The sequence below is a fragment of the Stigmatopora nigra genome, chromosome 20 (genome assembly GCF_051989575.1).
Source record: "Stigmatopora nigra isolate UIUO_SnigA chromosome 20, RoL_Snig_1.1, whole genome shotgun sequence".
In the NCBI taxonomy this organism is placed as follows: Eukaryota; Metazoa; Chordata; class Actinopteri; order Syngnathiformes; family Syngnathidae; genus Stigmatopora; species Stigmatopora nigra.
The window spans coordinates 9,106,087-9,129,107 of NC_135527.1; the positions used below are offsets into that span (position 1 = coordinate 9,106,087).

General features: G+C 56.5%; 6 protein-coding genes across 9 annotated transcripts; 1 reads left to right on the forward strand and 5 right to left on the reverse strand.

Moving 5' to 3' along the window:
- Positions 1 to 822: 822 nt before the first annotated feature.
- LOC144213896 (uncharacterized) lies at positions 823 to 4,000 on the reverse strand. Of its 4 annotated transcripts, none has more exons than XM_077742622.1 (4): positions 3,853 to 4,000; positions 2,155 to 3,495; positions 1,987 to 2,085; positions 823 to 1,929 (listed from the first exon to the last, which is right to left on the reverse strand). In XM_077742622.1, exons 2-4 carry the CDS (start codon positions 3,471 to 3,473, stop codon positions 1,299 to 1,301), a joined length of 2,049 nt encoding a protein of 682 aa, XP_077598748.1. In that variant the 5' UTR covers positions 3,474 to 3,495; positions 3,853 to 4,000; the 3' UTR covers positions 823 to 1,298. The 4 variants fall into 4 exon arrangements, with proteins under 4 accessions (XP_077598748.1, XP_077598746.1, XP_077598747.1 ...); XM_077742620.1 differs by having other exon boundaries at positions 3,772 to 4,000; XM_077742621.1 differs by having other exon boundaries at positions 3,763 to 4,000.
- A 507-nt stretch (positions 4,001 to 4,507) lies between these two features.
- LOC144213289 (uncharacterized) lies at positions 4,508 to 5,932 on the reverse strand. The gene is made up of 2 exons (XM_077741666.1): positions 5,708 to 5,932; positions 4,508 to 5,614 (listed from the first exon to the last, which is right to left on the reverse strand). The coding sequence occupies exons 1-2, from the start codon at positions 5,811 to 5,813 to the stop codon at positions 4,764 to 4,766; spliced, it is 957 nt and encodes a 318-aa protein (XP_077597792.1). The 5' UTR covers positions 5,814 to 5,932; the 3' UTR covers positions 4,508 to 4,763.
- A 733-nt stretch (positions 5,933 to 6,665) lies between these two features.
- cyp17a2 (cytochrome P450, family 17, subfamily A, polypeptide 2) lies at positions 6,666 to 9,217 on the forward strand. Its single transcript, XM_077741662.1, has 8 exons — positions 6,666 to 6,897; positions 7,500 to 7,759; positions 7,825 to 8,054; positions 8,117 to 8,203; positions 8,271 to 8,465; positions 8,518 to 8,684; positions 8,744 to 8,847; positions 8,906 to 9,217. Exons 1-8 carry the CDS (start codon positions 6,710 to 6,712, stop codon positions 9,175 to 9,177), a joined length of 1,503 nt encoding a protein of 500 aa, XP_077597788.1. The 5' UTR covers positions 6,666 to 6,709; the 3' UTR covers positions 9,178 to 9,217.
- On the reverse strand, positions 9,213 to 11,936 carry LOC144213288 (uncharacterized). Its single transcript, XM_077741665.1, has 5 exons — positions 11,769 to 11,936; positions 11,127 to 11,476; positions 10,855 to 11,019; positions 10,601 to 10,790; positions 9,213 to 10,535 (listed from the first exon to the last, which is right to left on the reverse strand). Exons 2-5 carry the CDS (start codon positions 11,269 to 11,271, stop codon positions 9,905 to 9,907), a joined length of 1,131 nt encoding a protein of 376 aa, XP_077597791.1. The 5' UTR covers positions 11,272 to 11,476; positions 11,769 to 11,936; the 3' UTR covers positions 9,213 to 9,904.
- Positions 11,395 to 14,583, reverse strand: LOC144213961 (uncharacterized). The gene is made up of 7 exons (XM_077742686.1): positions 14,425 to 14,583; positions 13,811 to 14,194; positions 13,568 to 13,747; positions 12,737 to 13,486; positions 11,816 to 11,949; positions 11,618 to 11,728; positions 11,395 to 11,476 (listed from the first exon to the last, which is right to left on the reverse strand). Exons 1-7 carry the CDS (start codon positions 14,581 to 14,583, stop codon positions 11,395 to 11,397), a joined length of 1,800 nt encoding a protein of 599 aa, XP_077598812.1.
- A 155-nt stretch (positions 14,584 to 14,738) lies between these two features.
- LOC144213613 (kinesin-like protein KIF1C) lies at positions 14,739 to 22,543 on the reverse strand. The gene is made up of 27 exons (XM_077742175.1): positions 22,246 to 22,543; positions 21,349 to 21,462; positions 21,195 to 21,271; positions 21,051 to 21,129; positions 20,877 to 20,977; positions 20,742 to 20,807; positions 20,496 to 20,674; positions 20,283 to 20,394; positions 20,145 to 20,222; positions 20,000 to 20,065; positions 19,843 to 19,921; positions 19,690 to 19,768; positions 19,476 to 19,624; positions 18,909 to 19,099; positions 18,752 to 18,831; positions 18,609 to 18,684; positions 18,448 to 18,527; positions 18,280 to 18,374; positions 17,811 to 17,894; positions 17,564 to 17,744; positions 17,430 to 17,502; positions 17,259 to 17,357; positions 17,022 to 17,183; positions 16,687 to 16,953; positions 16,508 to 16,621; positions 16,249 to 16,441; positions 14,739 to 16,174 (listed from the first exon to the last, which is right to left on the reverse strand). Exons 2-27 carry the CDS (start codon positions 21,452 to 21,454, stop codon positions 15,516 to 15,518), a joined length of 3,525 nt encoding a protein of 1,174 aa, XP_077598301.1. The 5' UTR covers positions 21,455 to 21,462; positions 22,246 to 22,543; the 3' UTR covers positions 14,739 to 15,515.
- Positions 22,544 to 23,021: the final 478 nt, after the last annotated feature.

Consider the following 23,021-nt stretch of genomic DNA (forward strand, 5'->3'; position numbering starts at 1 on the left):
CTCTAAACTAGCGTGGTACGAGAACGCTAACCTGTGCATTTTTCATACGTTAAGGCATGGAAAATGATGTCACAATTTCAAAAATGGAACCTCAAAAACCAATGCAGTATTTTTAGCGTTCAATCGGACTTGTACTTTCGTCAATTATTCTTCCTTGTACCGCTAGAGGGAAACAGAAACTCCATTGAAATGATTGCACATTTTCATTTGAGCCTGGAATTTGAATGGGGAAAAAAATCTGTCTTTTTCAGCATTTTTTGGGGTGTTGGATTTAAAAAAAGGACTTTACGGTCTGTTCCTTTGTCATTTTTGGATGCCGAGTGCTAAACAGATTTGGTTGATCAGAGGGCGTTTCCCGAAAAGCGCCGACTCCCGGTTGGGCGTTTGGAATGACTACAAATGTCTTGAAGAGGACTACAAGGGCCACAAAACGACGTCCAAATGACGAGGGACGTTGCGCCGAGCTCATTGCATCATACTGCGTGCGCTTGGCAGAACGCCGGTCGTCCTTGACAACAGAGCGCCTTGTTGCTTAGCGACTGCTAACAATGGACCGCGCTGATGCGCTCCGGTGTGGGCGTGGCGGCCAAATGCTTCCACACAATGACGGACATATTTCAAAAACACCTCAAAGTGTTTATTGTGGTGGGGGTTGGCCAACATGGCCGGGGGGGGGGGGGGGGGGGGGGGCTTCTGACGCCCCCCCTCCCACAGATGGACAGCATGAACCACCAGCGTCTTTGGCGTCGGGCATTGACGTGGATGTCTATTGTTGTAAAATGGCGGGTGATGAGTTCAATACTAAGAATTGAAAAACTACTGTTTGTTTCCTTTGGGGGTGTAAACGTTTATTTTTATTGGAATTTTTTGTTTTGATTCACATTTTGTTTATTTTCATGTACTGGAGAAAAAAACATATAAAAACATGACATCAATGACAAACCTGGTGATGCCAAAATGTAAAATGTCTATTCAAAGTTGTACTTTTAAATGAGCCAAAACTGCTGGCTGCCATTGATGAGGCTAGACGTCCAATCCAATTTGACTGGGAGGGTTTGGCAGGTCTCCAGTCAAATTCGACTCAACGTCTAGCGCCCTCATTGGCAGTGAAATGTTACTTCATGCCAACTGGGTCTGATGTGACTGTCAGTGAATGAGTTAAAAACAGCAACATTTTTCTTTTTTAGAAACATAGCACCCTCCAGTGGCATGAGAGCGAAGCGCACAACAGTGGAACAGTGTTGCTGGGGCAACAGCACTTAGAGAGTCAAAAAAAGGGGGGGGGTGCACAATGCGGGTCATGTGACCAAGAGTGAGGGGGAGGGCGGGGCGCTGGGTTGACTTACTGGTGCCGTGTCTACTTGAATCAAGCAGTTGAGCAGTGATAGCTTTTCTTCTCCATCCGGGTTGGATTGCTCAAAGGGGGGCGGCGGGGGACTTGGTCCAATCCCATTCGCTGCCGAGTCGCCGCCGCTCTCGCTTACCTGAAGGTTGAGCGGCGATGGGGTCCTCGCGACCTCTGTGGCGCTGCTTTGGGGTTCGTCCGGAAGGCCGTCGTCCTTCTCCGCTGCCGCCACCTCGCAGGGCCACAAGGGCGGCGCTGGTAAAAGGAGCGGCGAGCTAGGGTCGCTTTCTGTGTTGACGCTGTCAGGTTCTTGAACGTCCAGTTGCGGAGTGACGCTCTCTACCCGGTTGGGGGTTTGGTTTGATACGGCTCCGTCGCCCCCCTCCGCTGCCGTCGCCGCCACCTCGCAGGGCCACGACGGCAGTGAGAAAAGGAGTGGCGAGCTAGGGTGGCTTCCCATGTCGCTGGCGTGAGGGTCTTGAAGGTCCAGGGGCGGAGTGACGCTCTCTACCCGCTTGGGGGTTTGGTTTGATAAGCCCCCGTCGTCCTCGCTGTCGCTGTCCAGCGTGATAATGAGCGGAAACCTGCCAACGTTGGAAAAGGTTAGCCACGGCGTAGCCTCGACGTGGTCAATTTTGTACCTGTCGCGTGGCCGCGTCTCGCGCCGGCGCTTGGGTGGGGCGGCACCCTCGTACACGATCTCCACGCTGGGACTGCGGTCGCGTCGGTATTTTGCCGAGCTGCGGGACGGAAAAGCGTGTTATGGTTTTTTGAATAGCTTTTTAGCATCAAGTACAGGTAGCCCTCACCTTTGGCTTTTCTTGTCGCCGCCCCTCCCTCGCCGCCGCTTGACGTCGCCGTCGCGTTTCAGGTGTCGGCTCTTGGACTTCATCTTCCCGCGGGGCTTTTCGTCCACGGGGTAAGACGGCAAAAGGTGGCACGGTGGCGGCGAGCAGGAGTGGACGGAAAACGGCGATGGAGACGGGGACGGAGACGAGGACAATACCCAGCTGGGGTTCAAAAGTCTGTCGGGGGAGGGCGTGGCCCAACCACTGCTTTCCATCAATCGCTTGGGGCTGCTTTTCATCCTTTTTTTCTTCATTTTTTGATCCGAAGTGGGCGGGGCCTCCGTCTCCGGGCAGGCCTCCAAGGGAGGGGCCACTGGCGAGGGGCATTCCGAATCGGACGACAGGTGCACCAGTTCCGGCGTGCGCTCGGCCATCGGTTTTTTGTAGTCCACGATCATGCATTCGTTTTCGTCATCCTCCCCCCCGGGGCTAGGGGGCGCCGACGTGGGAGCCGATGCGTTCGACGGCCCCGGCGGCTCCTCGCCGGGGGGCGGCTCGGGGTTAGGGTCGCCGGGGTCGGCGGCGGGCGGGTGGTACTGCACCCGGAGGTCGTACTCATCCATGCTGAGCGGCGAGCGGGCGAAGCAGCGCAGCTCGTGCAGGAAATGATGGGTTCGGGTCGACAGCACCGAGCGAAGCTCCTCTTCGGCGTCCGCCGGGTCTCCGCCCTCCTCCAGGCCGTGGCGGACCAGCCGCCCGATCACCAGTTGGTGAAAGCTGCCCGCCGGCCCGCCGCCCCGCGGCCCCAACAGCACCGTCAGCTCGCGCCGCAGCCAAGTCTGCAGTCGGTCCCGCGGAGGCGGGGCCGGGTCGCGAGGGGGCGGGGCCGCTCCCACGCCGGGCACTAGTTGCGCGCGGATTCCGCTGAGGTAGAGGCCTCGGCGAAAGGCCAACGTCTCGTTCTCGCTGAGGCGCCGCGGCTCCGAGCCTTCCCGCTGCGTCCTCAGCCTGGCGGCCAGTCGGGCGGCGAACTCCCGCGGCGCCCAATCGTTGCCGCCGCAGTCCTCCGCCGCGCGTCGGGCGTCCCTCTCTGCTTTGCGCCGACTCCAGCGAGTGCGCTGCAATTCGACGGGCCCCGCTTTGACCCCCTGGCGAGTGTTTTCCTTTTGGACGTCGTCCGACTGCAGGATGGAGGAAAATGGCTGCTTGCAGAGGGGGCACTCGGCCTTGGTGTGGGACCACTCCTCGATGCACCCCGAGCAGAAGCGGTGTCGGCAGCTGTTCAAGTAAGCCATGTTCTTGAAGCGGTCCAGGCAGATGGGACATTTTGAGTCATACATGGTCCCACGACGGGGTGGGCGTCTGTGACCAAATTGCCATTGTCATTAAAAAAAACAACAACAAAAGAGCAAACGTTTGTATTATGGAAACGTTGCCGAGCGCAGTTAAACTGAAAGTGCATGATTTTGAAACCGACATTTGTCGTTGAAAATGATGCTATGAACAAATTATGAATGTCTCTCGACGTTACAAACATTGGCCTCAATAACCTATCATTTGACATAGTTATAATTGCCCTTCGTGCACGTTTAGTGTGAAAGAAATGCGTTAGCATGCTAAAGAAGCTACCTTCCGTACCTGGACGCTGTTCCAAAACGTCAAATTTTCAGTGGCCTTTCACGTTACCGTCAAAAACGCGAATTGGACTTCACGGCTCACCCACTTTCAACGAATTGCGCAGGAAAAAATGGTCCTTCCCGTCAAAATATGAGTGACTTGTAGCTTAGCTGCACCGGGTATCAGAGTCGCTCCTTCACCGTACGTCATCAGTCGTGGACAGCAGTAACAGACTGAATACCCGGATGTAAACAATAACATTCTTTAGTGCCGCGTAGCGGACAGGAATGAGTAGAAGTTTTAAGGGAAAAGCGAATTCATGTAATAACATTCAGGCTGTATGTTTACTACTTCCTTAAGGTCCACAGTCCAACTAATCACAGGACGTTTCTGAGTGCAAGTTATAAACTTGACGGACAATAAAAGGCACTTTTTCCACTCTTTTGTCCCCCCATTCCTTGATTTGAATTCTCACTGCGTCATGAATTAGATAATTAACTATCGTTTTAGCCTCTTACGTGCAGCCTCATTGCTGCCTGTATGACCTTCGGGGTCAGGTGACACTTGTTGGCTAACCTTGGCAGGACGCGGGGTCGTCATGGAGATGCCTCACGACGCCACAGTGACCTTGCGTTGGGAACGCGGTGGAGATGACTCACATAACTTCAGTTGCCATGGAGACTCAACCTTTCCAGTCCGCTCAAACGCACACACACATACATACACCTACACACACTGCATAAGTACGCAGAGCAGATTTGTTTCCATTTGTTTTTAATCGAAGCATCCTCAAGCTGGGACATGGACATGTATCCCACAATGCTTTAGTGCAAGTCATAGAAAAGTCACATGACGAGAATAGAAACATCTAGAAAAATAGAGCTATTGTACAAACATAGAGGTCACGTCACTTTTCACCCTCATGCAGGAACGTCAACACGTCTCGCCGGAGCCGGGAGGCCGAAAGAGGAACTTTTCGGGGATTGGCAAAGCTTTCCGCCGTCGCCGCCGCCTCACACGGCGCAGACGGCCAACGAGTAGGCGGCCATCATCTGCGCCCGAAGCTGCTGCTTGACGTGCACGCGGCCGTGCCGCTTCCTCTCGTCGCTGCGCGCAAAGCGCTTCCCGCACACGTCGCAGGAGAAGGGCTTCTCGCCGGTGTGGGTGCGCGTGTGCGTGGTCAGGTGGTCGCTGCGGCTGAAGCTGCGGGCGCACACGCCACACTGGAAGGGCTTCTGTCCCGTGTGCACGCGCACGTGTCTGTTGAGTTCGTCCGAGCGCGAAAAGCGCCGCTCGCAGCCTTCCACCGAGCAAGGGAAAGCCTTGGCCTTGGCCTTGCTCTTGGCGCCGCTCTTGGCCACGGAGCCGCGGGCCTTCCGGGATGATTTGCCGCCCGCCGGGACGCCGCCCAGGTGCGCCGTGGGGAAGGCGCCCTGCAGGAGGGACGACAGGAGCTCGGGGTCCAGAGTGGAGGGCGCGGTTTTCACCCGCTCCGCCTCCCAGTCCTCTTCCCGCTTGACCTCCGGCCCCTTGGCCTCTCCCCGGCCTCCATCTTGGCTCAACGGGACCTCTATGACAAAGTCCGGAGTGGACGGCGTGACCGGGTATCCGGCCGACTCGCCCTTAACCGTGGCCCCGGGGGCGTGGGCTGCGTCACCCGCCTGCTCCATTTCCGTGCAGATCCCCACGATCTCCGTAATCATGTTGAGGATGGCGTCCGCCGTGCTGCTCAAACCCGCGGCCGCCACCGGTTCGGGCGGGAAGCCGCCGCCAAAGTCCAGCGAGGGCGACAGCGAGAGCGAGTCGGAGTCGCTGAAGTCGGAGAAGAAATCGGAATCGGAGGCGTCCGTTCCCGGCGAGACCACTGGAAGGGAGGGAGGGAGGGGGCACATTCAGCACGGTTGCATAACAGACGGCGACGCTTTAGCCAAGCTTTAGCCACAATCCCACCACTCACCCGGTAGTTCCTCCACATCCAGGCGGTCGGACTCGGCGCCGTTCACCCAGGCGCTGCACGCGTCCTCAAAGTCGGACAGGAAGCTGCGGTGGCGCTCGGCGAGCATGGCGGCGGACGAGCGGGCGGGAATTCCCTACGAGGGGGTTTCGGCCGGGACGGTTCGCGTCGCTACGTCGGATTGGCGACGAGGATGCCGAGCTCCGGTCCTCGGCCGGGTCTTTTATACCCTCCGTCTCCGCGGCAACGCCGGCGCCGCCTGATTGGCGGAGAGCGGCGCCAGGGATTCCCCCCTCCGTGCGCGTCGAGGATGCCCAAACATGGCCGACTTCCTGCGGTGACGGCGGGCATCCCCATGCCATAAAAGGAGCGGCGGGCTTTCCTCACTGCGGCACCGCTCGGGTGCGGGACCACCGGCGGGCCGGGCCAGAGCCGCTTGTTTCCATGGCGACGCCTCTCTGGATGCCCACCCGCGCCATCCACACGACGACAACAACAACAACAACATTGCGACGACAGAGCATTGAAATGTGCCCAACGTGTTGCTGCGGATTCTCGGATGCGGGGATACGGTCGCCATGGCGACAACCGCACATCCGAGGATGCCGGCGGTCTCAGTGTCGCCCCCTCTAGGCGGCGCTTTCTCTAGGGGTGGGAAAACATCAGTAGTGGCCGGGTCTATTGTCACCTTCTACCTGTTGCCGACTGGCCTGGGCTCCAGCACCCCCGCGAGCCTGGCTGCTCTTGACTTAAGATGGGCCTACACCAGGCAATATATTGCTAATCGATATGCACTGGCCAAGAATGTATGAATGTAATAAAATCCTATCCTAAAAGTCTTGATAGCTGGCTAGCTAAATAGTTTCTTCTTTTCTTTTGAATCCACATCTGAACTGGCACGCAACGTGACACCACAAGGTCGCCCGGCACAGATAAACACGCTCAAGGCCCAGGCGGAAAGTTAAAAAGGCGAGCGCCACTCCCACGCGTCTTATTTTCATCACCATGTGGCTGTTTTGTTGGCCGTTCATTTCAGTGCCGCTCGTCCTCACCGCGCTGGCCATCCTGGCCGTGGCGACCACTCGGCGCCGGGGTGGGATGCCGGGCCTCCCGCGTCTGCCTGTGGTGGGGAGCCTTCCTTGGCTGGGGGGACGTACGCCCCCTCACCTGCTCTTCACGCAGTTGGGCACAAGGTGAGCTATTTTGATTATTATGATTGGCTTTTTGTTGTCTTTTTGGCAGTTTCAACCGAAATAAGTCACCTTAAACATACTGTTTATACTTTTTACAGATCAACTTAATTCATTTACCACCATTCAAATAATAAAACTAGCATGCATTCATACTTAAAGTCACTTTAAATATGTTCATGATTTTCAAACATAGTATTTTGCTTCAAATTGCATCCTAAAGCAGGAATATTCGGTTAAGAACTCATAGAAATCACTATAACAACACTCAGGTGCAAGCTGTCCTTGTGTATGCCACCCAAAAGCGTTATCAAAACGTAAAAACGAACATAAATAAACAGTACGTAAATCATAACATTTTCAAAATACGCCTTCTTCTTCCATCACCTAGCGTCGTCATGACTGTGCTTCTCTACTCATTAGTGCCTACCTGTGGCCAAAGTGTGTATAGCCTCAAGCCAGTGAACTATAGTGAATTGACATTTTTCTTTGTTTTATCGATATTTCATGAGCTAATTTCGGAATTATTGACTGTAATATTTCCCAAAACAGGTTTAATAATGTCTATTGAAATATTACGGCCAATAATTAAAGTAGTGTGGCAGATATGGGCCGCTGTTCGAAGTCTACCTGGGTCCGCACCGCACTGTGGTCATCAACGACCACGTCCAGGCCAAAGAAGTTCTCCTACAACGAGGTCGGGATTTCGCCGGACGCCCCAGCATGGTGACCACCGACCTTCTGACCCGCGGGGGAAAAGACATCGCCTTCGCCGACTACTCGCCTCTGTGGAAGCTTCACCGCCGTCTGGTCCACGCGTCCTTCGCTCTGTTTGGAGAAGGAAGCAACCGTTTGCAGGAGATGGGTGAGAATATTTTATTTTTGGTCTTCTCATACAGACACGGGTTCGAGACGGGTCCATTTTTTCAGTTCTGTCCGAGGCGGAGGGCCTCTGCCACGACCTACTGTCCGGGGAAGGCCGTAGCGTGGATCCGTCGGCGGCGGTGACGGCGGCCGTGACCAATGTGGTCTGCACGCTGGTGTTTGGCTCCGCCTACAAACGCGGGGACCAGGAACTGGAAGAGGTCTTGCGCTACAACCACGGTATCGTGCGCACCATCACCCGGGGAGGACTGGTGGACGTTTTCTCCTGGATGAAGGTACGAGTCCACCCCTAGGTCCTCCCGTGGGGGGTTTTGACAGGGAGACGGCTGGCCCTCAGGTTTTCCCCAACGCGTCACTGACTGAACTGAAATCCTGCATCGCCGTGAGAGACCGCCTCCTGGCGCGAAAGCTGCGGGAACACAAGGTGCGAGGAAAACGTCAAATCCGGAGGCTTCCTTTTGAACCCTGTCAAGCCAACTTGACCTTTTAAGGCCTCACCGAGTCAAAGCGAGCCTCGAGATCTTCTGGACGCTTTGCTGAAAGGTCAAAGTTCTTCCGGGTCCGACGGCGAGCACATCACCGACGACCACGTGTTGATGACGGCGGCGGAAGCCTTCGGTGCCGGCGTGGAGACCACGTCTACCACGCTTCTCTGGATCCTGGCCTACTTGCTCCATCACCCCGAGGTAGGCGGGGAGACCCGGGCAACAGACAGGGGTTGAGTTGCGCCCTCTACAGGTCCAGGAGCGCGTGCAGACGGAACTGGATGACGAGGTGGGCGATCGAGCGGTGCGGGCGGCAGATCGGGCGCGCCTACCGTATCTGGACGCCGTCATCAGCGAGGGGATGCGGATCCGGCCGGTCAGCCCGGTCTTGATCCCGCACGTTGCCATGACCGACAGCAGGTAAGTCCAAGCACGTGGGGCGGGGCCACCGCGCCCACTCGCTAACTCTCCGGCCGTAGCATCGGCCATCACGCCGTCCACCGCGGGACTCGGGTGTTGGTCAACATGTGGGCCATCCATCACGACCCCGCCCACTGGGAGCACCCCGACCTGTTCACTCCGGGTAGGTCATAGGTCATGCCGACTAAGTACGAATGATGGATGGCGTCCAACGTTTCCAGGTCGCTTTCTGGACGAGAGAGGTCGCCGGGTGACGCCGTCCCGCTTCCTGCCGTTTGGGGCGGGGCCTCGCATCTGCGTGGGCGAATCGCTAGCCAGGACAGAGCTCTTTCTTTTCCTGTCTACCATGCTCCAGCGAATGAGCTTCGTGCTCCCCCCCGGGGCCCCGCCTCCCGACCTGCGCGGACGCCTGGGCGTGGTCCTGCAGCCGCTACCTTACAAAATGGCCGTGACGGCCAGGGCCGGTTGGGCCCCCCCGGGTGCCCGTGCTTGAGGTGGGAAACCCAAACATGGTCAATAAAGGACAGATTGGACGCGGGGTTGGTTTATTTAGCACGGCTTAACGCACAAAAACACACGTTGGAGATCACCGGGACTAATAGTGCGACGGGTAAGCCCCGCCCACCCCAAATCAAATCTTCACGGTGGCTTTCCTTGTTGGGCAAACTTATACAATCGTTTCGAATGTTTCCACTTGGGTAAAAAGCCACAGGAGGAGAAAGAAGAAGAGCGCTACAAACTCGGCTAGCTGTAGTAACAGTAATCTACCACGGGGGGGGGCGCTAAAGACCAAAAAAGCACCACACGGAGTACACGGAAAGTATCTTCCACTCGCCCGCCTGTCACGTCAACATTAGCACAGGAGATCATTCCCACTAATAAAGTGTACAGAAGGTTTAATAGGACCAATGGGGAAGTGGCGGCGCCCGACGGGACGCGTCCTACTCTAAACGATGACGGCCCGCCGGGAAATATTCCCTTCCAACTAGGATAGTGCCTGCTTTTTTTTTGTCTGGGCAAAGGCCGGTGTAGCATGGTCAAATTATTTGGAGAAGTTCATTGACTCCAGCAGTCAACGTCCACATTCAATGGAGAAATGTCAGGAAAGGTCCAATGGGGGCGCAGGTGAGCTGACACGTAGCATAGGAGGAAAGTTGCGTCTTTCCCAGTGCGCTCCACGGCCGGCCGGCCGGCTCCGCCTCTCAGGCCGTCTCCGCCTCTCAGGCCGTCTCCACCACGATCACCACCTCCTCGGGGGGCGGGCACGGCAAGGGCGTGCGCTTGGAGGGACAGTCGGTGCTGTCGTGGACGTCGGGGTCCCGTTCCCTCTCTGGCTCGGCGTCCTCCTCCCGCGTCTCCTGGCCTTGGACGCGGCAGCGGCACACCTCGATGCCCGAATCGCCCGTCAGACGCCGGTGGCGATACTGGCTCTCGTCGGCGTCCACGTCCTCGTCCTCGTCGTCATCATCCTCGCCCGCCTCCGCTTCAAAGACGTCCACGCACGGCGAGAAGAGCGTCTGCTTGGCCGTCGACGGGGAGGGCCGGGGGGACGGCGAGGTGCGGGGAGGGGCCAGGGCGGAGGGAGGGGCCGGGGTGGGGGGAGCCGCGCCCTCGCCGGGCGACCCCGGCACCTGGCAGGCGGGCTCTCGCTCCGCCGGCGAAGCGGGGCTCGGACCGTCCGGGTCGGGAGAGGGCGGAGCCGTCCGCGCGGCTCCGACGTCAAAAGGGAGGGCCGCCGCCGCCTCGCTGGGCGTGGAGGCGTGGCTGGTGTCCGTCTCGTAGGTCAGGGGAGCCGAGGGGGAGGAGCTACACGGGGACGAAGGGCAGCAGGAGTCGCAGGAGCAGCTGGAGCTGGGGGGGGTGACGGACAGGTCAGAAAATGAGAAAGGGCGCCTTGGCCTTTCGGGCATACGCACCTGTTGTCCGAGCTGAGGGAGGAGGGGCCGTCGCTGAGGGGGCGGTGCAGAGTCAGCAGGTGGGGGTCGGCGGCGCGGGGGGGCTGCGGGTAGCGTGGCGCCGTGAACACCGAGCTGTAAGGGGGCGGCGGCGTGGAAGGCCGCGCCGCCACCTCCTCGTAGGAGGGCAGCTTGAGTGACGCCAGGAAACCTGCGTGCGGGTACCACGTTAGCGTAGCTAGCATGTAGCCTAGTGGGTGACTAGGTGGGCTTACTGAGGTCCAGCATGGAGGACGGGTAGGAGGCGGTGCCCTGGTACGCCAGCAGGCTGATCTCGCGCTGGCGTCGCTGCTGCTGCTGAGCGCGAGCTTTGGCGCGGCGGTGGCGGTAGGCGCAACAGCAGCTGAACATGATGAGGGCCGTCCACAGCAACCAGAACCCTGCACGTTACCAAGAAAAGATCAGTTAGTCATGGAGCATCATGGCTAGCCCCATCAGCCATTTTTGACAGGCCCGCCCCCAAAATGGTCACTTTTCAAACACTCACACCACAGCTCGTAGTAGTAGGTGCAGCATCCGGTCTGACCGCAACAGTGCCCCGTCTCGCAGAGGTAGCCGCCATTGGCGTTGGCCCCGGGGCAATAGCGCGGTCTCCCCAGCAGGGGCAGGCTACCACCAGAGTGGTACTCCATGGCACCCCCGCTGCGCCCGCTGCGCCCGCTAGCCTGCACTATCCGCTCGCCGGCCGAGCGGCGGGCGAGTCCATCTGGAGAACGACCGGTGGATTCCAATCCGATTGTGATGGCGTCCCGTCGTTAGCGACGAGCTACGGCGAGGGCCGAGATCCTGGGTGAGCCACGCCACGGGGACGAGATGGCGGCCGGCGAGCGATCCCACCTGCGGAGGAAAGCGTGAAAGTGGGTGAGAGTTCTGGCTCATTCCAAACCATGTGTCTCGCTTCCAGACACAATAGGACAAATGTGTTTTTTTTCCGGCTCTAGCGGTCACGTGTGTGTTGGCAAGAGTTGTCATGACAACTGAGGGCGCAGCGCCTCTACGGCGCCCTCCGGCGTTCTGACGGCGTCATGACGAGGGACGACCGGTCGCTTTTTGCGCGTTGGCGTGAGGACATGATGGCGGCGTAGTCGCCTTGTAAACACACACACGTAAAGACAAAGGCGACACGTACCGCTCCATGCGTCCTTATTTCTTGCTCTTGGTTCGCTGGTTCGATACCGGCCGGGCCTCCTCGCTCTGCTTGGAGCCTTCCCCGCCTCCTCCTCGGTGAGACCCTCCACCAGCCCCGCCGCCATCAGCTCCCGTCGTGCGTCGAGCTGGAGGGACTCAGTCGCCCTTCTGCATCCGGCACCCTTTGCAAATAAAAGCTATCCCCGTGGCATTTTTTGTTCCAACCACCGAGAGTCTCTGGTCTAAGGACTGATCTATCTTTGAGTATTTTATTGGAAGATGTCAAGTGACAAAAATGACGCCATTACGTGACGCCAGGTGAATATAAACTAGAAGCTTGCTCTTGTTTTGAAAAGCAGCAAACTTGAGATCGATACATTAACTTGATGTTATTCCAACATGTCGAAAAGGCATGAAATTCAACGACGAAAAATACATTCAAAGTGATTTAAAAAAAACCTATTAGTTGAGTGTTAATATACCTTTTAATTCATATTGGGTTGATTTGAGCCACCTGTAAAAGTGCTCTTTTCCTATTGGCTGACAGGGCAGGCAGGCAGGCATCTACCAATCACAGCATTACTTCTTTTCCCGTAGCAACAAGGCAAAAGCTAAGCAAGAAAAGCTCCATAGTGAAAGGGACGAGGCACCTGATAGCAATTCATAATATCGCCACAGATTGGCGTAGTTTTGCATAGACAGGCAAGACTAGCTTTGAATGCTCTTGTTTATTTGCAATTGACGGCGCTAGACGTCCATCCCATTTGGACCAGGAGGAGATGGCAGTGACTAAACGTCTGCCAACCCTCCCACAATTGGACGTCTGCGACTAAAACACTCTCTAAAAGCCTATTCAAGACCATTTGTGTCGTTTGAGTCGAAAAAAACAGTAGGCGGAGAGCCAGGAAGGTGTTGCGCCAACCACGCCCCCACCACCCAATCTCGCTCCTCCCTCCCCCCACCCGGCACCTCCCTCTCCTGCCGCAGAAGCACGCTGAAACGTTGACGCCACCCGACCCCCGCCTCGCCGCCCCGAGGCCCATCCACGGCACCGCTCCATTGCTCCAGCGCCCTCTCCGTCCCGGGTGCGCGGCGCAGGCTCGTCACGTACGACATGGCCTCGGCCTCGCGGCTCACGAACAGCACCGAACGATAAACCGGCCTGCGGCCGCCTTTCGCCGCTCCGCCGCGGCGCCCGGCGAGGGCGGAGCTTAGCGGCTTGTAGGCTACTTTGTACCAGATGGCTAGTTTGACCAACGTAAGGAGGATGCTCCCCAACGCCGCCACGCACAGACAGGCGTAGCCGGCCAACAACCACACGCAAAAGACGGCGGGCGAGCGGCGGAGGGACACCGCTTCACCCCGCGTGCCCACCGGCCGCCATGTCCCAAAGGGCTCGGTGGTCAGCCGTGGCGTCAGAGTGGTGGGATCCAACGCCGTGGTCGGAAGCGGCGCTGGAGAAGTAGTTGGCGGAAGCGTTGGTGTCAGAGTGGTGGAGATCCATGTTGTGGTAGGAAGCGGCGCCGGGGAAGTAGTGGGCGTAGGATGCCGAATCACGGCCCCGTCGCCTCTGCCGGCTTCCCATTCGGTGACCCTGGCGGTCGGGCCTGGCGTGGTCGCGGCTGGGCCGGTTGGCGGAAGCGTAGTCCACCCGCATATGTCGTCCTCTTGGATGTCGTGGACGGCTCGACCCTTGAACCTGGGAGGCGAGTGGCACACCTGCAAAGCCAGAGTGGGCGTGACCAAGGGTTGGCTAAAGTTAAAGTGTGAGGAGGCGGAGCTTGAGTCGGGAGATCTCACCAAACTTTTGGGGTCGACGGATTTAATGGGGCCGTCCCTCACGTAGAAGTTGAAGTAGAAGTCTTTCAAGTAGGTGTTCAAGTACACCAGCTGGCAGGCACACGCCCACGGGTTGGCAGAGAGGAACAGGTAGGGCACGTCTTCCCGCGGGTTGAACCAATCGTCCGCAAGCTCGCTGACCTGAGGAGGCCCAAACGAGTCACAAGTCAGCCCCCAGCTGGCTCCAGAGCTTCCTTTCCTCACCTGGTTGTTCTCCAGGTACAGCGTTTCTATCACGGGCAGCGGGCGGAGCAAGAGGGCGGGGAGGACTCGGATGCGATTGGACGACAGGTCCAGGACTTCCAAAACTCCCAGTCCCGCAAAGGCGTCCCGGTCCAGAGACTGGATGGCGTTGTCGTTCAGGTGGAGCTCCGTCAAGGCGGGGCAAGCCAGGAAAGCCCGGCCGGGTAGCGTCGTCAGCCGATTGCGTCCCAGCCGGAGGACGCCCAGATGGAGCAGGAGCGGCACGGTGACGGCGCTCACCCCCGACACCTCGTTAGCCGTCAGGTCCAGCTCGTGGAGCTGGCTCAAAATCCGGAAGGATTCCCAGGATAGGTCGGAGAAGCGGTTTCCGGGAAACAAGAGAACCTGGCCGAGGGAAGACATGGCGGCGGTGGACATTATCTTTCAGGAAGCACAAGGCGAGTGCTTGTCTACCAAGTGTCCATCGAACAAAAAGCATCAAAGAATCCGCCACGGCATGAGTTTAATTTCGTGTTTTCTCATCATGACACAAAAAGACATTCTGTTACCCCAATTACAACGTTTGGACGTCCACGTCAGTCCATGGCACGGACAGACCTTAAGCCGTGGCTTACCTCCGTGGTGGGTTGGACATCCTCGGGGAGAACGTGGAGATTGGCTGCCGTGCAGTTTAGCCGCAACCGGTGGTCCTTGTCTCGGTCGCTGTAGCACAAGTCTGTGGCGGTAACCACGGTAACGGCGGCCCAGATGAAGACGGTCGAGGCGAGCTTCATGGCGAATGGGACTGACTGAGGGTGCAGGCGCCAATTTTGTTGTGCTTATCAACTTCCACGGGAAGCGTGTTGGCCGATAAGCAACTAAATATATATATATATAGTCCCCAAAATACACGTTTTTGGGGAAATTCAAACACACAAACAAACATGGACGCCGTCAAACTGTAGTGTTTATTGGGGTCCAATTTTGTGGGATGGGGGGTGTCAAGTTAAGAGAGTGACAAAGCAAAAAACTTATTTTTGAACTAAGTTAAGCGCACGCAACCAACATACACAAAAGCAGCAGCCAAAAAGTATCTCCCATTTAAGATAATAATCATCAGAATAATAATAATAATATGAGCCAGGCAGGACCAGGTTAAAAAGTAGCTTACAAATTGTTGTCATTTCCTATCAGGATTGTGTCCATGATAGTGGCTTGAAAAAAAAAAGGAAATCAAAACAACAACAAAAAAAGAAAAAAGTAGTAATTGACTCAAATATATCCAAAAAGTTCTTTAAAAAGCTCCTTCTAAAACTTGACTTTTGCATTCCAGCAATCATCGCTCGCCACTTTCCTTTCAAACGTTCGCACTCCACAATAAAACGCCATCTTTGGTTCGACTGGTCTCGCTCGCTACCTTTGGGTCGCGTGACCTACGCGACCTTTCCCCGATTGTACGCGGCCTTAGCCCCAAAAAAAAAAAGAAAAAGCTAAGCTAACCAGCTAACAGCAGGAGGCAATGGCCTGTTTCCATGGCAACCACATACACAAACAGCAGTATTCCCTGGCCATTTCAAAATTTACGTTAACTTGCAAAAATTGTCAAGGAATTACATTGAAGTGACTTAAAAAAAAACAACCTAAAACTTGAGACGCCCCGCCCATTTCCAGTTCAAATGGATTGGACGCCCGCTAAGGTTGAATTCACCTGGATTGACGGGAGAGGTCAGAGGTCAGAAGGCGCTTGCTGGTTGTTGAGGTCCGGCTCGCTGAACTGTCGTCTCATGCGGGGCGGCGCTGTGCCGAAGCCCCACCCCGCCAAGGGCGGGCCCAAAAGGATTTGAGGAGGAGGAGGGGGCGCTCCGGGGTGGTAGTTTGGGAATGGTGCATTGTGGGCATTGAAGTAGGGATGATGAAGATGTTGGTGGTGGTGGTGGTGAGGAGGAGGAGGAGGAAGAAGGGGCGGATGCTGGTTGTAATGGAAAGCCGGTTCCCCGCCTGGCCCGGGGGACGGCCCCCTCCGCTGCCTGCCGTTTCCCGGGTGAGCCCCGCCCCTTTGGTGCTGCTCACCGTAGTTCCCGTTGCCGCGGGCCGAACCGTCGAAGGAGTTTCGCCGGTGGCGCGAGCGCTGCCCGTCGCGCTGTTGCCAGGCACGCCGCGGACTGGGGCTGCGGAGGCGCGGGGGCTCCGCCTCCCCGCCCTCGGCGCCGCCCCTGCCCTGGCCTTGGCCCGGGAAGCCCCCGTCTCCCAGACCCAGCGCCTGGAGGGCGGCGCTGGCCGGTCCCCAGGAGAAGCGGTGAGCCGGGTTGCTCTTGAACGGGAACTTCAGCTTGCAGTCCTGTGGGGGGATGAAGCGACCCGTCCCGGGCAGGTGCACGGTTTGACCTGTGGGGGGCGACGGCATGCATTTCAAACCATCAATAGTCACAGAGAAAAGGCTCAAATCAATTGCAGCCTACCTTGGTCGCCTTGGTTGAGGCCTCGCAGTTTCTTGCCAAAATTCTGCTGCTGCAGGTTGACCACGCGCTGCTGTTCCTGTTTCAGCCAGCGGAGGCGCCCTCTCCTGAAGGCCGGGTCCTCATCCATCAGACGCTTAACCCTCACCTCCGTCTGGGGGGCCGGGCCGCCTTCTCCCCCGGTTACCGGCTCGTTCTGGAAGAAGGCGGAGGTCAAAGCGTGAAGGCCGAGCACGGGCAGGGGGGGGGGGGGGGCGCTCACCTGATCGGGGGCGGCGCCCTCCGCCTTGACGGGGATGACGCTCTCCATCTTGATCATTCGATCCCGCAGAGATTTGATCTCCTCGTCCTTCATGTCGTTCTGGAGCTTGACCTCCTGGAGGAAAAGGGGGTGTGGTCAAGATGGGAAAACGCCGTCGGATTGGAGGCGGGGCCACTAACCTCCAAAATGTCCGTCAGCTTATCGATGTGAGCTTTGAGGTCATAGGCCTTCCCGCCTTCGCCGGCCTCGCCCCCGCCGCCCTCCTCCGAGGGGGGGCTCCTCTCCTCGCCGATGCCCACTGTGTCGCAGACGTCCTGCGCCACGGCTTTCCAGTTGTCCTTCTCGTTGGCGTCCTTCTTGGCGTACATGCGGCTCAGTTCTTTCATCTTGACGATGGCCAGCGCTTCGATTTCCTGACGGGAGTGGCGGAAGTCTCCCAGCGCCACCTGTTGACAAGGATTTGAGCCTGGGGCGGGGGGCCGCACGGATTGGACGGGCGCCGACCAGGAGCCACCTCGTAGCAGATCTCCTTGACGGCCTGCAGGCGGAGATCCTCCACGGTGACCCGTTTGGGGTCTTTGCTGATCCGCCTCCTTTGGGGAATCTGATAAACCCGTCGGGGCTCCCGCCTCTTGCCGCTGCTCGGAAGACCGCAGCGCTTGACGATGGACTGCACCTGGCGGATGCCCACGCAAGGTCAGTGTCGCGGAGGTGCTCCCCCTGGCGGTAGGGGGCGGTAGTTGCCACCTACCTTGTTGGCGGGCAGTTTTTCCCTGAGGGACGAGATGAGTCTCCAGCTTTCCTCGCACGAGCGCTTGTCCGAATCGTCGCCGCTGTCGCTGTCGGCGTACTACGGCGGAAGGACATAACGTCAAACATTTGGGGCAAACTTGGAAAAGTAGGCAGAGTTCAACGGACGCACCAGTCGTTGTTGTTCCAACAGGAGGTCGGCCTCTTCCTTCTCCCTGCGGTACTGCGTCTCCATGTCCTGGAGCCTGCCGGGCACGGGCCGTCAATGGGGGGGCCCCCGCACCCCGGGTGGAGAGGTCGGCGCACCGTTTCTCCATGTCCAACTTGATGTCCACGCCTTGCTTCTCCAGGAGCTCGCGCTGAGCGTAGGTCCAGTCCTCCGGCTCCCCCTGCTGCTCGGCCGTGACGCTGCGCTCGCGCTCCAGCCGGGCCTGCTCCGGGTGGTTGAAGCGGAACACGTGGTTTTTGCCCATCACGATGCGGTTGCCTAGAGGGGAGGGGAGCGCAGGGGTCAGCGTGGCGGCGGCGCCGTCTTGGCCCACGCCGCTCTCACCTTGCTTGAGGACCACCGCCTCCGTGATCTCCTTCCCGTTGACGTAAGTCTCCGCCCCCACTAGCGGCTCCAGGGTCACCACCACTGCGAAGAAGGCGGGAGGGACGGGCACTCGTTTGGACATCCAAGCCGGGAGGGATTTTTCATAGCAAACAAAGTGGAGTGAATAAGCAAAGCCCAAGCGCCCTCCAGTGGCCACGCATGGTATCATTTCAAATTGTCCAAATGGAGAACAATTCAACAAGTCACAATACCTGACAGGCTTCGTGGCAGCTTTTAGACGCACACACACAAAGAGAGGAAAAAGTCACACACACAAAACGGGCTCGCTTTGCTGGAACTGTACCGCCAGAGGGCGGTGTCGCACAATATCGACATTGTCGAATTGTTCTACCCAGAATTGCCCGGAAATAACAAAGGAGGGACTCGTGGACGGAAAGACACGGACCCCGTTGCCCCTCCCACTCACCTTCTCCCTGCTCGTTGGTCTCACTCACAAAGACACAGTGGATCTCCTTGATGAAGTGACCGGACAGTTTGATGTCCACGTCCTGCTGTCCCACCCTGGCAATCAGCAGCACAAAAAATAATCCAAAAACATCTTTGGCACAAACTTGGATTGGGTTGGGAGTCTAACCTGGTGAATCCTTCCTTGATGTAGTACAGGAGACACTCGGACATGAGGGGGTCCTCGTTCAAGTTGACCAGGTGAGGGGTCTGAGGAAAAATACAAACAAGGAACAAAGGAATGAATAACACTAATATAAGGCGTTATTTTTTGCCAGGGCGCTTACTCACCCCCTTGGGAGAGAAGACCCCAAGAGTCCCACCATCTTCTTTGATGGACACGCCCATCTCGGCCAAGAGCGACTCCCTGCGCCGGGCGGATGCAATGACGTGAAGATTTCGGAGTTTTCCCCAACGCACCGCAGCGGACCCACCTTTCCAGACGGATGGATTCCGTCTTCCTCAACTTCTCCTCCCAAGTTTCGTTGAGTTCGGCCATGATCTTTTCCGTCTCCTAAAATAAAAAAAACAAAAAACGTCACTTGAGAAAATACGCCCACATTGACGTAACCATGACAACGACCGTCCTACCAGGAGTCGCTCGGCCGCCTCCTCTTTGCTGATGGTTTCCGTGGCAACCTCCTCCTCCTCCCCCTCCTCTCCGACCCCAAGATGATTGACAGCCGCCGACTCGCAGATGGAGTTTTGGGGATCTTCCATTTGGTCGTCCGTGGTCGTCGGCGGGGAGGCCACGCCCCCAGAGGAGTGGCCATTGTCGTTGACTTGGGAGGGAGAATTAGAAGGGTCACGTTACTTTGGTATGCGCACATCTGTAAATACCAGACGGGGAACGCCCACGCGCAAGCTAGCACGTGGCACGCAACACGCCGCATTAGCTTTGCTTTTATTGGCTTCCCGTTGTGTTTGTTTTCTCCAAGACACGTTTTGTGTCATTAAAAGGTGTATGAAAAAATGTTCCGCTTTTTGAAGGAAAAGGGTCGAAATCAGGGGTGGGCAAACTACGGCCCGCGGGCCACATCCGGCCCCCAAAGGCCTTTTAATCCGGCCCGCCGACATTGTCAAAAATAATGTTTATAATGTCGACTCGTTTTGAGTTTAACGAGCACACGGAAGCGGCAAACTGGAAATGCAACTCACCCCGGTCGCGAATGAGCTCGTGCAAGCCCTGAGCGAAGAGAAGGTTCCGGAGACGTTCCACTTCGCCCTTCAGTTCTCGGATCAGCTTGGCGTTGGGGTCCTCGTTGACGATGGCGTTGCAGCGGATCTGCTTGGCTCGGTCGGCGTATCTGCGGCGGGAGGAGCGTCAAACCCCGCCCCGTTTTCGTCCCACCGTGCCATTGCCGACTCTGACCTCAAAGTGCTGAGCGTTTCTTCATAGTTGATGTCGGCGGGACTCAGGGCGGCGATCATGGCCGTGCGAGAGTTTCCGCCTGAGAGAGAGAAAATGCCTCGTTATTAGAGAAGGTAATCCTAAAAAAAAAAAAAAAATGGCGTGTTGACTCACCCAGATTCTCCTTCAGTAGCCACGTCAGAACCGAGTCTCGGTATGGAATAAAGTCACTTTTGCGCTTTTTGCTGCTTTGCTACTCCATGGAATGGACAAAATAATCAATTTAGCATCACAAGTCAAAAGTATAGAAAAGTAAGAAAATTGACAGTACCATGTCAGCTAGAGCGGAGATGACTTTTCCCAACGTGGTGAGGGACTTGTTAATGTTAGCTCCTTCCTGCAACCCCCCCAAAAAATGTCATGGTGACATATATATAAAAAGAAATTCTGTTCATATATTTGTTTGGTTTTCTGACCTTGAGTCGCGTGCCTTTGGCCCCGGAGGAGTCGGCCCTTTCACTTCCCGCTAAGTCCACTAGGCTGATCTTACTCACCTGCGAAGACCCAAGCCAAGATGGTCAGCACGCGCAGGTGAGAAGGCGCTCCACGCTCACCTTTTCCGTGTCCAGCTGGGTCATGGCGTCGTGGCGGCGCTGGCTGAAGACGATGGTGAAGACGGCGTGCGAGCGGGAGGACGTCTCGTTCATGTTGGTGGCCGCCACCGTCCTGTGGGTGGTGGAATTACATTTGACTTTTTGGCAACTATTTCCTTTGATTTTGGAAAATAACCAAAGTACAACCTACTTTCATGGTCAAAAGAAACCTACCGAGCTTTATTCCCAGCATCCATCAGGTCCCGAATGTCAGGGAATCCAGTCACGGCCAGTTTGGACAAATCCTCCACGTAGGGCCCCAAAATGGGGTGCTCCCTCACCCGCAGGGTCCCCCGAGACTTTGGGTTCAAGAGATCCCGCACGCGTTCGCAGTAGATCTCCATATAGGACACCTTGGGACAAAATGGCCGTCAGTCGGAGGAGGGAAGACGGAGCCGGCCGGGGGAGGGCGGGGCTTACCTCCACCGAATAGTTGAGCTCGGGATCGGCGTTGGCGCCGGTTCTCCGGAACAAGTCCTCGCAAAGCTGAACGCACGACACTTTACCGTCAGTCAACCCGGGCCGCGGAGGCCATTTTGCCGCTGGCTCACCCACCAACGGAATGATGCCTTCTTGCTCCGCCTCCTGCTTGCCCATCATGGTGTAGCTCTTTCCTGCCCCCGTCTGGCCGTAGGCAAAAATGCACACGTTGTATCCTGCAGCAGACAAAGATGGTGAGTGAATATTATTATTATTATTTTCATTTTTTTGTGGGCGTGGACCAATCACCTTCAAATGCGTGCAGCAGCATCTCCTCGCCGATGTCCGTGTAGACCTGACGCTGGCCGGCGAAGTCGGGATCTTCGGCCTATCACGTTACACGTAGTAAGTCAGTTCGCAACGGGATGAGCCGGACTCGTCTGCGGACGTTACCGTGGTGTGCGACCAGTAGGAGTGGTCAAAAGTGAAGTTCTTGCCGGCATCTTTGGGCTGTTTGGGGTTGACGATGCCTGAGAGGACAACACGTAGTAAAGCGTGGGCTGATTGCGTGCGCACGGACACGCGTGTGTGTGTGTGCGGGTCTTACAGGTGGTGTTTCCCTGCATCTGGATGACACATTTAGCGTTGCGGCCCGTCTCCCTGCTGTTAAACGGGCGGACACGCACCGCCACCTTGACCGAAGCGCTCGCCATGGCCGCACCTTTGGACATTCAATGAAACAAAAGTCGGGTCAGGGGTCACCGCGTGCGTGGAGGGGTCATCGATTGGCGATTGCGCAAGTGGCGGAGGGAGGGCCGTAAAAGTCACAACAACACGCGGCTAAAAATACGAGCACGTGCGCGCCCGCACGCGCATTGCTGGGATTCCGACGAAGCGGCTCTCTAGCCGCGCCGGCTAACTTTAGCAACAGTTCCAGCACCGGGTGGGATCTCGCGGGGGAGCTTTTCGACAGATTTTGTTTTGGCGCCGCACGCCAGGGTTGCCAGGGGCAACGCAGCCCTAGTTAAAAAAGAAAAACCTCACAATACCCCCAAATTATTACAAACTGACATTGGCACTCCCAGCCGGTTTTCCCAGTTAAAACGAATTGCACTCTGTCACCTTTGACATGATATGGCATGCAATGAGTTGGTTACAATGTGAAAACAAGTGTTACTTGTGGTTTATAACCACAAAAAAAAGTAAATACTAGTGATAGAATAATAACGGATATTGAAGTTGTTTTTTTTTAAATGACTACAGATAGTAACCCGAAGTGCATTGAACGCCACACTGTATGTGACGTCATCCTAAGTCTACCTGAACCTGGGGAAGGGAGGGGGCGCAATCCCCTCACCATAACCGGAACTGTCCGCGCTCTGCTTCCGGTCCCGGCCTGTCGGTACCGGGACACCGTCACCAAAGTTGACAAAATATGTAGTAGTAATAGTAATTCAGTCCCGCATGTACACGGTGGGGTGTAATAAAAAGTTGCCAGACTTACGATAAGAGGGAAATGACGTTCTCCTCCGGTGGAAAAGTTTCGGCCAAACCAAAGACTCTCGTCCCGGCGGCGGCGAGCCTTACCCGGCGGCGGCGAGCCTTCCCCGGCGGCGACCCTCGGCTTTTTGCCCAAGTTATACGGGTTGTCGACGGTCAAGGTGGAATTTAGAAAGGGGAAAATGGAGTTAGAAAAACAGGAAGGAGAAGAGGGGGCGCCCTGGCCGGTGGCGTGGCCGCGCGCCGGGTGCGTGCCTGAGCTGAGGCGCGCGTTCACGACAGACAGCCTCGAGACCCGTGAGGGCCCGCCCAAACTCGAGGAGGAGTCAAGTTACTGCCAGAACCGGAATGCTGAGCCTTTTAATCATAAATGTAAACCATAAGCAACTTTTACTAAGATTAAGTCTCACCAGGTCATGTTTTTCTTCACTTGCTGATTCTTTTGAGTATAAATAAAAGGGGTTTTGGCAGCCTACAATTACATTTCACTACTGCAATGTAAGAATGATGTCCTCACACGTCATCACTGTGCGACACTCCATTAAACTGTTCCAGTAGTGTATGAAAATCTGCGTATTTACTAAAGAAATGCCCACAATTAAAACAAAATGAGCAGCAAACGATACATGTGTTTAATTCTAACAAAAGTTAACGCGCAACTACAGAGTTCAGCCACGTAGTGACGCTGCAGTACCTAAGAAAAACAAAGTGTGGTAGGAAATGCTTGTTGACGTCACTACACTCCTGATTAAATCCCAGAATGAAAGATTAATGATTACA